Here is a 13,276-nt window from a genome sequence, read left to right as displayed (position 1 = left end):
CCCAGGCTGGAGTGCAGTGGCTGGATCTCAGCTCACTGCAAGCTCCGCCTCCTGGGTTTATGCCATTCTCCTGCCTCAACCTCCTGAGTAGCTGGGACTACAGGCGCCCACCACCACGCCTGGCTAGTGTTTTGTATTTTTTAGTAGAGATGGGGTTTCACCGTGTTAGTCAGGATGGTCTCGATCTCCTGACCTCGTGATCCGCCCGTCTCGGCCTCCCAAAGTGCTGGAATTACAGGCTTGAGCCACCGTGCCCAGCCGGTACTGACTTTTATAGATAATCATTCATTAAAAAGCTGTAATAGTTAAAAATACATGGTAATACACAAAACTAATTACTATATCAGAATTATTAGCCTGTGAGCAGATTGTCAGGAAGAATGTAATATTTAATAAAGAGGATATTAGAAATAAGAGGGGAATTGATTGAACAATGAAATAATAACAAAAATAAGTTTAGAGCTTCCTCATATGACACCTGGAATGAATGTAGTTAAAAAGAAAATGAAATTACAGAAAAACAAAATGTTCTGCAAGGAGATTTTTTTTCCCAGGCTTAAAAGTTATAGAATAAATTACAAAGGAAATGATGAGCAGATTTGGCTAAATAAAAACTTAAAATTTGAAAGGAAAGCAAACAGACTCGGAAAATATAAACATGAGAAATGATTAATGTCGGAATTAGATTAAAACATTACCCAAATTATTTTAAAAAGTAAGAAAACTAAAATGTTTAATATTTAATATGATAAGGAAACAGCAGCTAGTAATAATTTTAAGGAAATTGTTTTAACAGTAATTTAAACTAAAAATTTAAATAACAGTATGCCATTTTATTACTAAGGAGAAATTTGATTTGCTGATTAAGGAATGATCAAAGGACACTTACAGTTTCTTGGTGACATTATAATATTATAACTACTAGAAAGCAATTTAGCAGTTTTTAAAAAAATGTCTTAATTTTTCTTAAAGCCTTGAGCCCTGAAGTTTGAGGCCAGCCTAGGCAACATGGCAAGACCTCATCTCTAAACAAAACAAAACAATCCATAAAAAGAAGAGTAGTTCTAGTTTTAAGAACTACTGCTATTTTTAGTCCTTGTGAGTTCTCTGTCCCACTCATTATCTCTTGTGATTCCTTCTTTTGGTAGAAGCAACAGTCATAGTTATATTTTGGTGTAGAAATGAATTTAAATTATCAGCCTCTTGGAGTGTAAAAATCATTTTACATTATAAGATGCAATTTTTTAAATTTAATTGCCCTATGAATATTTTTCTCATTAAAAATTTCAGCTCTGAATTACGTTCATGTTAACATAATCTGGATTATGTTAATGTTAATATAATATATAAAATTGTGATTTGGAGAAAATGAAAGAACTGAACTTTCATTTAGCTATGTTCTCTGTAACTCTAAATATAAATCTGATGATATAACCAAAAGAATGTCAACTCATAAATTATCATTGTAGGATATAATTTCTTTAAAGTAGTCTAGATTATTTTCACTTATCAGAGCAGTTTTACTTTGAGTTATGAGGATTCGAGATTGAGTAAATCACTATTCTTGTGATAGGTTCCCTTGGATATTTGAATGCTTTCAACATAATAAAGAGCATGGAAAGGTTTATACCTACCCTTAAGGGAACCTAGGGAGAAAGAGATGGATGTGTGAGAGATGTACATAAATAATAGTGTATGACAAAGGATACCAGAAGAGAAGTACAATGTAGTCTCATGAGAAATAACTTCTAAATAAGAGTCTAGGAGGCCAAGCGTGCTAGCTCATGCCTGTAATTCCAGCACTTTGGGAGGCCAAGGTGGGTGGATAGCTTGAGCCTAGGAGTTCAAGACCAGCTTGGGCAACATGGTGAAACCTTATTTCTACAAAAAATACAAAAATTAGCCAGGTGTGGTGGCATGTGGCTGTGGTCCCAGCCACTTGGGAGGCTGAGGTGGGAGGATAGCTTGAGCTTGGGAGGTGGAGGTTGCAGTGAGTTGAGTTCGCACCACTGCACTCTATGGCCTGGGCAACAGAGCAAGACTCTGTCTCGAAAAATAAGTAAATAAGGGTGCAGGGAAATCAGGGGAGGTGACCATGATGGACGTGGTATTTGAATTGATCTGGGAATGGTAGGGTTACAGGAGGAGTTGTGAGAGGCAGCTCAGGTAGAGGCCATGGCTTGCCATCAAAGCAAATAAATAGGAATGTGTTATTGTTATTTAGAAAATTGAAAGCAGTATAGATTGAAGTGACTCTAATGGGATGAAAGGTATAATCTAATTTAAACATTTAATGGAGACATGCTGTGCCAGATATTATTAAAGGTATTGGTGAGTAAGCCAAAAAGGAGAGATTAGGAAATTTCCTGGATGGCAGCAAAAACATTTTTGTCTTTGTTTTTTGAGCTTACAGAGCTAATGAAGCCCTTTGAGCAGTAATGTGCTCTTACCTGCTATAGGAAGTAACAATAATTAATTGAGTAATTGTGTGTTAGGAAATGTTCTAAGGGCTTTGTATGCATTAATTTTTAAAAATCCTCAGACACCTCCGTGAGCGTTCTCATCTCAATGTAAGAAAGCCAAGGCCTAGAGAAGTCAAGTAACTTGCCCAAGATCACAAAATGGAATTAGGATATGAACTCGGCAGTTGGCTCCAGAGCTCATACTCTCAACCAGGAAAATAAATCTAGTAGCATTGCAAAGAATTAATTGGAAAATGGAGACTGGAGACAGAAACCAGTTACGTGACTGCTAGCATAATTCAAGGAAAAGAAAATAACATAAGATAGAAACAGTTATGCTGGGCACAGTGGCTCACACCTGTAATCCCAGCACTTTGGGAGGCCGAGGCAGGCGGATCACCTGAGGTCAGGAGTTCAAGACCAGCCTGGCCAAGGTGGCAAAAACCCCATCTCTACTAAAACAGCCAGGTATGGTGGTGCATGCCTGTAGTCCCAGGTACTTGGGAGGCTGATGTGGGAGAACCGCTTGAACCCAGGAAGTGGAGGTTGCAGTGAGCTTAGATTGCACCACTGCACTCCAGTCTGGGCAACAGAGCGAGGCTCCATCTCAAACAAACAAACAAAAAAAGAAACAATTAGGTGGGACTGTTCATTATGGAGTGGCTCTTGAGCTTACAGATGCATGCATTTGTCCAGTCCAGGCCTATTAATTATCCTGAAGTGAAGTAGTCTTTAGAAGGCAAGACTTTTATCACCCAAGAATTCCATAGGAGTGAGTTATGATTGTCTGGTGGTGTGCCACTTTGCTTTGTTGATATGATACTACCATTGGTTTAGAAGCTTGAGGATGGAACAACATGTAAAATAAGTTGCAGAACTTTGGAACTCGATACTTCTTGAGGTTTGCTTTGGCTTTTTAATTGGTCCAGGCTTGAAGTGGATAACTTATAGATCCACTGGTTCCATTTTTCCTACTCGGAAGCTCCAAAGTGGGCCAGAAATGCAAAGTGGTGTATGGGTGCGGTCCAAATAAGTACTTAAAGAAATAGTTTTTTTAGATTTAAGCTAAGTTTAATTCAGTCATAAAATGGAAGAAAGGAAATCATTTATGTTGGTAAAATTAGTTTTAATGGTATATTCTTATGAACTCTTTATAAGTGAATAAAGTAATATTTAAAGGAAAACTTTTTTTTCTCTTACAGAATGGCATTTACGTGTTCATTTTGTAAATTTCGAACGTTTGAAGAAAAAGATATTGAACTGCATCTGGAAAGTTCTTCACATCAGGAAACATTAGATCATATACAGAAACAAACTAAATTTGATAAAGTAGTTATGGAGTTTTTGCATGTAAGTAGCTGTTTTTGAAGTGAGAAGCATTTTATTGATATGAATTTCTTAAGATTTCATTTTTCACTTTCCCCATCTCTTGCATTTATGTTTCTAAAATTTTAATTTACTATTTAAAGAAAGAGTTGCTTTAAAATTAACCCAGAATTACTTGTGAATTCCTCTATAATAGAATTTGTATTTGTTATTTCAGAAATGATTACATTTTTCACAGTTGTTTCTGGGGGAGGTGTCCTTTAACAACTTTATTGATGTAGAGTCAGCTATCATCCGTTAACTGGAGTTGTGCTGGTTACATTCATTCATTATTTCAGTTGAGTCCTATAACAACTCATTTTTATCATGAAAGATTATGCTCACAGCAGTTAAATGTTCAGTGCCAATGCCAGGAATTCAGAAGTACCGTAGGGGTTTGGTGAAGGGAAAGACGGTTGGGAATGTTAAGGAATGCTTAAAGAAGGGGCTTGAGCTAGACTGCTAATTGTACATAAAATTAATTTGGACAGAAGAGATGGAATTATTAGAAAGTTAAAAATACAGTGATCATCAAGTATACATATGTAACACACCTGCACGTTGTGCACATGTACCCTAGGACTTAAAGTATAATTAAAAAAAAAAAGTCAAGAAACAATAGGTGCTGGAGAGGCCGTGGAGAAACAGTAGCACTTTCACACTGTTGGTGGGAATGTAAATTAGTTAAATGATTGTGGAAGACAGCATGGAGATTCCTCAAGGATCTAGAATCAGAAATACCATTTGACAGAGCAATCTCATTACTGAGTATATACCCAAAGGAATATAAATCATTCTACTATAAAGACATATGCACACATATGTCTATTGGAGCACTATTTACAATAGCGAACTAATGGAATCAACCCAAATGTCCATCACTGATAAACTGGATAAAGAAAATGTGGTACATATACACCAGGGAATATTATGCAGTCACAAAAAGGAATGAGATTATGTTCTTTGCAGGGACATGGATGAAGCTGGAAGCCATCATCCTCAGCAAACTAACATACGAACATAAAACCAAACACCGCATCTTCTCACTCGTAAGTGGGAGTCAAACAATGAGAACACATGGACACAGGCAGTGGAACAACACACCCCGGGCCTGTTGTGGGGTTGGAGGAAAGGAGAGGGAATTTATAGGACTAGTCAATAGGGGTAACAAACCGCCATGGCACATGTATACTTATGTAACAAACCTGCACATTTTGCAGATTCATCCTGCAACTAAAAGTAAAATAAAAATAAAATAAAATAAAATAAAAACACTGGCTAAAAACAACAACAAAAAAATACAGTGATCAGGCCGGGCGTAGTGGCTCACACCTGTAATCCCAGCACTTTGGGAGGCTGAGGCGGGTGGATCACGAGGTCAGGGGTTTGAGACCAGCCTGAAAAACATGGTGAAACCCCGTCTTTACTAAAAATACAAAAATTAGCCAGACGTGGTGGCACGTGCCTGTAATCCCAGCTACTCAGGAGGCTGAGGCAGGAAAATCCCTTAAACCCGGGAGGCAGAGGTTGCAGTGAGCAGAGATCGTGCCACTGCACTCCAGCCTGGGCGACAGAGTGACACTCCATCTAAAAAAAAAAAAAAGTGAACATTCATACCACCGTAATCCTCATAGAACTAACTGTGACCCTTTATTTTCTTCTGTAATTTATTTCCTTAATGAGTTTCTGTGTGTCCTTTATAACTTAAATACCCACTTACTCTGGAAGACCTCTTAAATATTCTAGCTCCCTTTGATCCCTTTCTCTATATGCTTAAAATATACTTTGAAAAGTGAATACTTTTTGTAGGTTCCTAATATTTTATGATTATCTTTTCAACTAAATTGTAAACTCCTTGAGAAAAGATATTAATTCTTATATAGCAGATATTGTATCTTCCATAGGATGAACATGGTGCTAAGCATTATATTGAGTACTCATTGAAAACTATTTGGATTCTTTCTGTTTTGTTTTCTAGGAGTGTATGGTGAATAAATTCAAGAAAACATCTATTCGTAAGCAACAGACAAATAATCAAACAGAAGTAGTTAAAATAATTGAAAAAGATGTTATGGAAGGTAAGTATTTAAAACAAATTATTTTAAAATTCTACACGTATTTTTACCTGTTTAAATGTAAATGATAGCCACTAGAGTGATATAGTACAGTCATATATACAGTAGCTCTGAGTGAGTTACCAGAAATGAACTTCTTTGTCTTCCTGTTCTCATGCTTACAAATTTATCATTACCTGCCATTACTTTCTTCACTTCAGTTTGAGAGGAAAAGTTACCTTTTCCTCTGGATGAAAGATACTTCTCTCTGTTCTCTGTTTCTGTTATTCCTTCTCCCAAAATTCAAGTTATGAACTCTTCTGTTTTTTAGTCTTTCCTTCTCTTTTGATTCCATCTCTGGAGTCTGTAAATATGCTTTTACTTAAAAAAACAAAACAAAACAAAAACGAAAACTAACCAAACAAAAAACAGCCAACAAAAGGAATAAAAAAAGGAAAGAAAAATAGACACTAGTTCTCCTAAGTAACCTATCTTCTTTTTCATTTTAAATAACCAAATAACCATGCTTCTTTAAGCATAATCCACACTAGTCTCTGCTTCTTCGTCTCCCATGTATTACATTAAACACATTAAACAACTTTCGACTACTCTTAGTCTACTGAAACTGCTGTAACAGAAGTTATCAACACCAACTCCTCTAGGTTCTTTTGAATCATTATCTTCCATAACGTATTTTACTAACTACATTATTCATGAATCATTTTTCTTGCTTTGTTTCTGTGGCACTTCACTGGCCTAATGTTTTCGTTATCCTTTTGTCATTTTTTAGTCTTTGTGCTTTCTCTGGCAGTCTTTTAGAATTTGATGTTTCTCAGTACCTTGTCATTAGCTCCATTACCATCTCCTTTTATATTCCTTCCTAATAAATTCACTTACTTACAGAGCTTAAGTTAGTATCTAGATGTTCGTTACTTATACATCTATATTTCTAGCACAGATCTTTCTTCTGAACTCAGTCTTACACATCTGCCTACTGACATCTCTCTACAGTAGTCACACAAAATCAACATATCCAAAAAATTTATCATCTCTTTGAGCATATCCTACCTTACATAGAAAGCAAAACAAAACCTCACAGTTTTTACCTTCATTTATCTTGAAAAGGGCCTGCACCATCTACCAAAGCTGGAAGTAGAGAGTTATACGAGGTACTTTTTCCTTACTGTATCTCAAGTACTGATCAATTGAGAACGTCAATTCTATCTTTTAAATATTTATCAAATCTGTTTCTTTATGTCTCCTTTAAATACTGTATTTGTTCAAATCCTTGTCTGTTGTCTTGACAATTGTAGTATTTCTGAAGTAGTTTCCTTACTTCCAGTTTTTCTTTTTTTTTTTTTTTTTTTTTTGAGACGGAGTCTTGCTCTGTCGCCCAAGCTGGAGTGCAGTGACGCGATCCTGGCTCACTGCAAGCTCCGCCTCCTGGGTTCACGCCATTCTCCTGCCCCAGCCTCCCGAGTAGCTGGGACTACAGGCGCCCGCCACTGCGCCCGGCTCATTTTTTGTATTTTTAGTAGAGACGGGGTTTCACCGTGGTCTCGATCTCCTGACCTTGTGATCCGCCCGCCTCGGCCTCCCAAAGTGCTGGGATTACAGGCGTGAGCCACTGCGCCCGGCCCCAGTTTTTCTTATCTATGATTTTACCACATGATTTCATTGTTTCAGGAACTTTCAGTGGCCTCTCATCCTCTCCAGGATCAAGTTCAAATTCCTAGGCATGGCACATAAAGCTCTTTATTATTTAGGCCCTTTTTTTCTATTTTCATCTTTAGTCTCTTCTTCTCTGTTCCAGTCGTACTAACTTGCAGAAAGTACCATTTTCTTTCACCCTTCCCTTGCATATGTTTATACCTTCATCTGTAATAAACCCTAGTCACCATTTGCAAGATCCAGAATATCTTTGTTCCTTATGAATCCAGTTTTGACATCATTTCCCCTTTTCTTACTCATCCACATTCATAATCATGGAAATTCTTATTTTACTAGAAAATCAACATTTGTTTTCCTTTATATTATAGTTTTGGGAGGGTGAATGTACCGGCCTCAGAGCATGGTTGTTTAACCTGATTAGGAACTATAATGTAATTATACCTTAATAATTTTAATTAGTTAGCAATATATTAAATCTACATATGTAGATTTATGAGATGTGGTAGAAATACTCAACATAAACCTGTTCACTCTGATCTTTATTTTGGAAGAAGGGGTATGGAAACTAAGTAGTAAAAACTTCATTGGTCAGAAATAATACATGAGTCATTTCTTTCATAATTGGATGTCTTTTGTAGGTGTTACTGCAGATGATCACATGATGAAAGTAGAGACAGTTCATTGCAGCGCTTGCAGTGTGTATATCCCTGCCTTACATAGTTCAGTTCAGCAGCACTTAAAGTCTCCTGATCATATCAAAGGGAAGCAGGTAAAATTTTGATCTGTCTTAATAAAGTTGCTGGATTATCCATCAATGTTTTATTGTTCTTTGGCCATAGCTTCACACCTATCTGCAATTTTATCAATTTATCAATCTCATATGGAAATAACTGTGATTATATTGAGAGAGGCAGTATATAGTGGTTAAGAGTGAGCTCTAGAGTAAGATTCCCGGAGTTGTTCAATCTATAACATGTGTTAAGCAAGCAAGTTAGCCTTTCTTTGTCTAAGTTTCCTTATCTGTAAAATGAGAGTAGATGATCATTCTACTCTTACCTCATTTTTTTAAAGAATTAGATTAACTAAAATGTATAAGGCAATTAAAATAGTGTCTGGTAATGGTAAGCATTCAGGAAATTGTAGCTTTTATTGAACTGTTAACTTTTTAAAAAGTCAGTACGAAACAGTTTTGTGAGAGAGAGTGTGTGTGTGTGTGTGTGTGTGTGTGTGTGTGTGTGTGTGTGTTTTAGAATAAAAAAGTAAAGATTTGATTATTACTGATAAATTTTTCTGATGGTTGGGAAAAATACATTTAAAAACAGCATTACCAGCTAGCATCATTGTTACATTTTTTAGTAGAATATCCCTGAAAAATTTACTGTCTTTTTGGTTAGTATGTTTCTGCTTCTCTATTGGCGTGGCTGGTTTTATTTAGTCAGATTTACTTCAGGCAATACAAATGTTTATATTGTGGAAAATCGGTTTGTTTGAAAAGCATATTTAAAGATTCAAATATTAAAGCCTTAAGTTTTAAGTAGAACATACTCAGTGTTAAACTTGTATTTTGTATTAAAGTGAACCTCATTTAATTCAGATTTCTTCAAGCATTTTTGAACACATACAATCTTTTCTTAATCTACGTCTTTTTCTTCTCTTGATATTCCCTTGACACCATTTTGGCAATTAGACATTCTATATTGTTACCTTTCTTCCTTTGTATAATAGTCTTGAAATAACTACAGCCTAAAGGAAGACTAGATACTCTTGTAGTATGAAAAATTATTCTTCATTTTTTGATAGCATGAAAATTAATAGTTGGGGCCTGGGGAGGCAGATGGGGAGTGGAAAGAAGAGAAGGCAGCTATCTAGTAGAATCTAGACTTGTAGATTTGTGGGACTGAGTGTTTTCTGTTGAAGCTGATTGGCTTGAATCTTCAGTGTTTTAATTCATAGATTTAGATTGTGGTTATAGTAGGTACTGTTGCTCTATAGTTTGTAAGAAGATAAGTCATTCAAATCTAAGGGTTTGAGCATTAAATGCTGTTTTAATTATGGAAATATTTTTCATAGCATGATTTTCAAGAACCCTCAGTGTGTTCTGTTTTTTATAGGCTTATAAGGAACAAATAAAAAGAGAGAGTGTCTTGACTGCTACAAGCATTTTAAATAATCCAATAGTGAAGGCGCGATATGAACGTTTTGTTAAGGTAAGATATTAGGGCAAAAACCTTTTCGATAATATTGTGGTATTGCAGTAATTAACTGGTGACATAGTAACCTTTTGTGATACTTGAATATAGTATAACATATTAAGAAGAATTTTACTCAGTATCTTGTATATAGGTAAAACATCTTTTTTCCTTATTGTTGGGTTGGTCAAGATGGGAGCAGTGATTCCTCTGATCATCTTTGTAGCTCTGAATCAATTGAGAAATACACAAGAATTAGATAGAAAATCAAAATGTCAGCTTTATTCTTGATTTAAGAAAAAATTGACTTGGAGAATATATCTTAGTTATGTAGTTGCTGTGAACTTTTAATATTTCACTTCTGAATTAGGTAGACTTAGATCCTCCCAACTTCTGTTACCAGCCCAGATGGAGAGCAACAGGCTTCTCCTAGTTTACCACATGGCGTAGAACAGACTAGGATGTCTGTTCTCCTAGTGACAGATTTTCTGTCACTAGGAAGACCCAAAAGAGGGGACCCAGAAGGGATTGTATTGTGTACACCTAGTTTTTTCTTCCAAGCATACTAATTCCATATGTCATTCCTTTTCTTTGGATAAAAGTTGGAGGGTAGCAGGAAGGTCAGATATGTTGCTCCAGAAGAAGGAATCTCATGGAATTTGGAGGGCAGGAGAAGAGAGGTTTGCTTCTAATGTTAGGAAACTCAGATGTGAACTCTTTACTCCTCAGGGTTTTTGCCATATGTTATGGCTTGAATCCATCTTTACATAAAATTTATTATAAACACTATACAAATAAGAGCTTACTATGATTCAGGAGATTAATAGAAATCAATTTTAGAGGTTAGTCTTTTAGTTTTGTTCTGTTTTTACTTATAATACCCAGACTGGTCTGACAGAAGTTATTTTTCAGTCTTTACAAAATAATACCTACCTTAAAATCATTATTCTACACTGAAGAGAGCAGTTGTGTTGAAGATGTACAAGTGTGTTATTTGCATTAGTAAGTATAGATTAAAGAAGTTTTGTTTATTCTGTCTATTGTGACTGTTAACAGCTACTCTGAAGAAAACCTGATACATATTTAATGACCATTAAATTGTCCCTCTACCAGTTCTTTCCAAGCGAAATAATGTCAGTTCTTTCAGCTTGTTCCTTAGGGACCTATTTTCTAATTTGTTAATTTAATATTTGTTAATATTTGTCACCGTTTACTACATTCTTGACACTGCTTTAAAAAAATGAATGCAGCCCTCAATTGAAATCCAATTTTATGGGAGGTATGGCATCAAAAAGAAGCATCATAGCTAAAGAAGGAAAGATTAGATTTTCATTTTTGCATTGTCACAAACTTCTGAGAAGTCAATGGTTTCTATTGATATGTGAAGATAATTTTTAATAAGGGAAGAATGCAAAATTAGAATTTCTATATAGTGTTTTCAGGTTACACATAGAATTTCTATATAGTGTTTTCAAGTTACACAATTGAGTCACTTCATGGAATGGGAGATGTCACTGGTGGGAGTATCCTGCTCATGCACGTATTATAGAGAACGCACCTGAACTGAGAACTCCTCTAGAACTTTGTTACTCAGAATGTGATCTGTGGATCAGCAGTATTGGTATCACTTGGGAGCTCATTAGAAATGCAGAATTTCAGGTCATACCCGGGACTACTGAAGAAGAATCTTCATTTTAATGAGATTCCTGTTGATTTATATGCATGTGAAAATTCAGGAAGCACGGGGGTCACATTACTCACTGATGGCCCTTTATTCGGCATGCCTGTCTGCTCTGTTCCCTGTTGTCGTTCCCCAGAACATCTTCTGCTCATGGTCAGCTCTGGTCATGGCTTAAAACTCCTCCACTGTCAAGTACTCTCTGTCTGACAAAATGCCCTTGTAAATCTTTGTCCCTTAGAGACACAGCAGAGAAGACAGAAAAAAACAAAATAAAACAAAACAAGTTTGTCCCCATCGAGATGATCAGTTCATCAATTTCTCCTAATTGTCCAACTGTATCATCTTGTTCTGCCTTCAGTCCTTGCTGTGGGCATTGATAATCACCCTTTCAGTAGGGAATGGTGCTGTTCTAAAATTCCTTATTCGTTCTAGCTCTATGGTTAGCTTTAATGTTTGTCTTTCTAAAAAATGTGGAATCGTGCGTGCCAGTCCTGTGTTTCCCAGATTTTTACTCAATTCACAATAATTTTACTTATTAACTACCAGTGTAATGTGTTTCCTATAGTGACTTTTCCAACCTTTAATAACTTCACATCTCAGATTTCATTCTTGCTCTCTTTGTTTTCCATATTCTTTTTCTTATATATGTGTTTATATTTTAACACAATCTCTTTGTGTTGCCCAGGCCAGAATGCATGGTGTGATAATAGCTCACTGCAGCCTTGAACTCCTGGGTTTAAAGCCATTCTCCCACCTCAGCCTCTTTAGTAGCTGGGATTACAGGCACATGCCACCACCTTCAGCTACTTCCCATATTCTTACTCTCCTGCATTAGGGAGATTGAGACCATTAGATGTAAATTCAGTAAGTGTTCGCATTTCTGTCTTACATATATCTTTCCTTCACCTTTATTATCTGTGAGGAAAAATCATTGCCTTTCATATGTGTCCTAATTTCATCACTATTTCTTCCCTTACTTGCATCTGATTTTTTTCCTGTTTTTTTTTTTTTTTTTTTTTTTTCTGATCTTCCTCAAATAGACATGCTTATGAGTTCCCTAAACTAAAAATGACTTAACTTTTCCTAGACTTTGGCCCACCCTATTTTATCATCTTTTCTCTTCCCAGAATACTTGAAATGGTAGTTTACTTTGCACGTGCTCTTTGCTTCCTCTCTATTAGTCACTCTTTAAACTAGTAGTTCTCAACCAGAGGAATGTGTTCAGTTACCCGTGAGGCTAAGATAAATGAAAAGCTGCCTAAGCCCTTTTTTTAGGCTTTCTGAATTAGGGTTTCCCAAACCTCACTGATAAATACCTCCTAAAATGCTTCTCTTACTTTGAGACAGAGCCTCACTCTGTTGCCCAGGCTGGAGTACAGTGGTGCGATCTTGGCTCACTGCAAACTCCACCTCCCAGGTTCAAACGATTCTCCTGCCTCAGCCTCCTGAGTAGCTGGGTCTGCGGGCGTGTACTACCATGCCAAGCTCATTTTTGCCTGAAATGCTTCTTAAATGTGCAAGTTACCAAGCTTCTCCTGGAAATTTTGATTTAGGCGGTCTGAGATTGATCCAGGAATTGGTGTTTTCAGCAGGAGCTCCAGTACAGACTCAATGAAAATCTCAGGGTGTTGGAACCAGGGCCTGTGGTTTTTGACAGCTTCACAGGAAATTTTAAAGATACATTCTTGGACAACTGCTGCTGTCTTAACTGTCACATCATACTTTTGAAACTGCTCTGCCTAAGATTACTAATGATGTCATTATCAAATCTAGTGACCTTTAAAAAATTATAACATACTATTTTAAATGTATGAAAATAAGGGGATAGTACAATAAATCCTCAAGAACCTCCAT

General features: G+C 36.3%; 1 protein-coding gene across 4 annotated transcripts in view; it reads left to right on the top strand.

Annotated features, from left to right (window-relative positions):
* Positions 1-13,276, top strand: part of LOC105482832 (zinc finger protein 326) — a 51,380-nt gene that overhangs the window by 28,465 nt on the left and 9,639 nt on the right. For all 4 annotated transcript variants that reach the window (XM_011743199.3, XM_024793065.2, XM_071082424.1 and 1 more), the window contains 4 exons: positions 3,665-3,812; positions 5,806-5,905; positions 8,191-8,321; positions 9,664-9,759. In XM_011743199.3, coding sequence (XP_011741501.1) covers positions 3,665-3,812; positions 5,806-5,905; positions 8,191-8,321; positions 9,664-9,759 — 475 coding nt within the window. The remainder of the gene's footprint in view (positions 1-3,664; positions 3,813-5,805; positions 5,906-8,190; positions 8,322-9,663; positions 9,760-13,276) is intronic.

This window comes from Macaca nemestrina, chromosome 1 (assembly GCF_043159975.1).
Source record: "Macaca nemestrina isolate mMacNem1 chromosome 1, mMacNem.hap1, whole genome shotgun sequence".
In the NCBI taxonomy this organism is placed as follows: Eukaryota; Metazoa; Chordata; class Mammalia; order Primates; family Cercopithecidae; genus Macaca; species Macaca nemestrina.
This window is presented reverse-complemented; position numbering and strand designations above follow the sequence as displayed.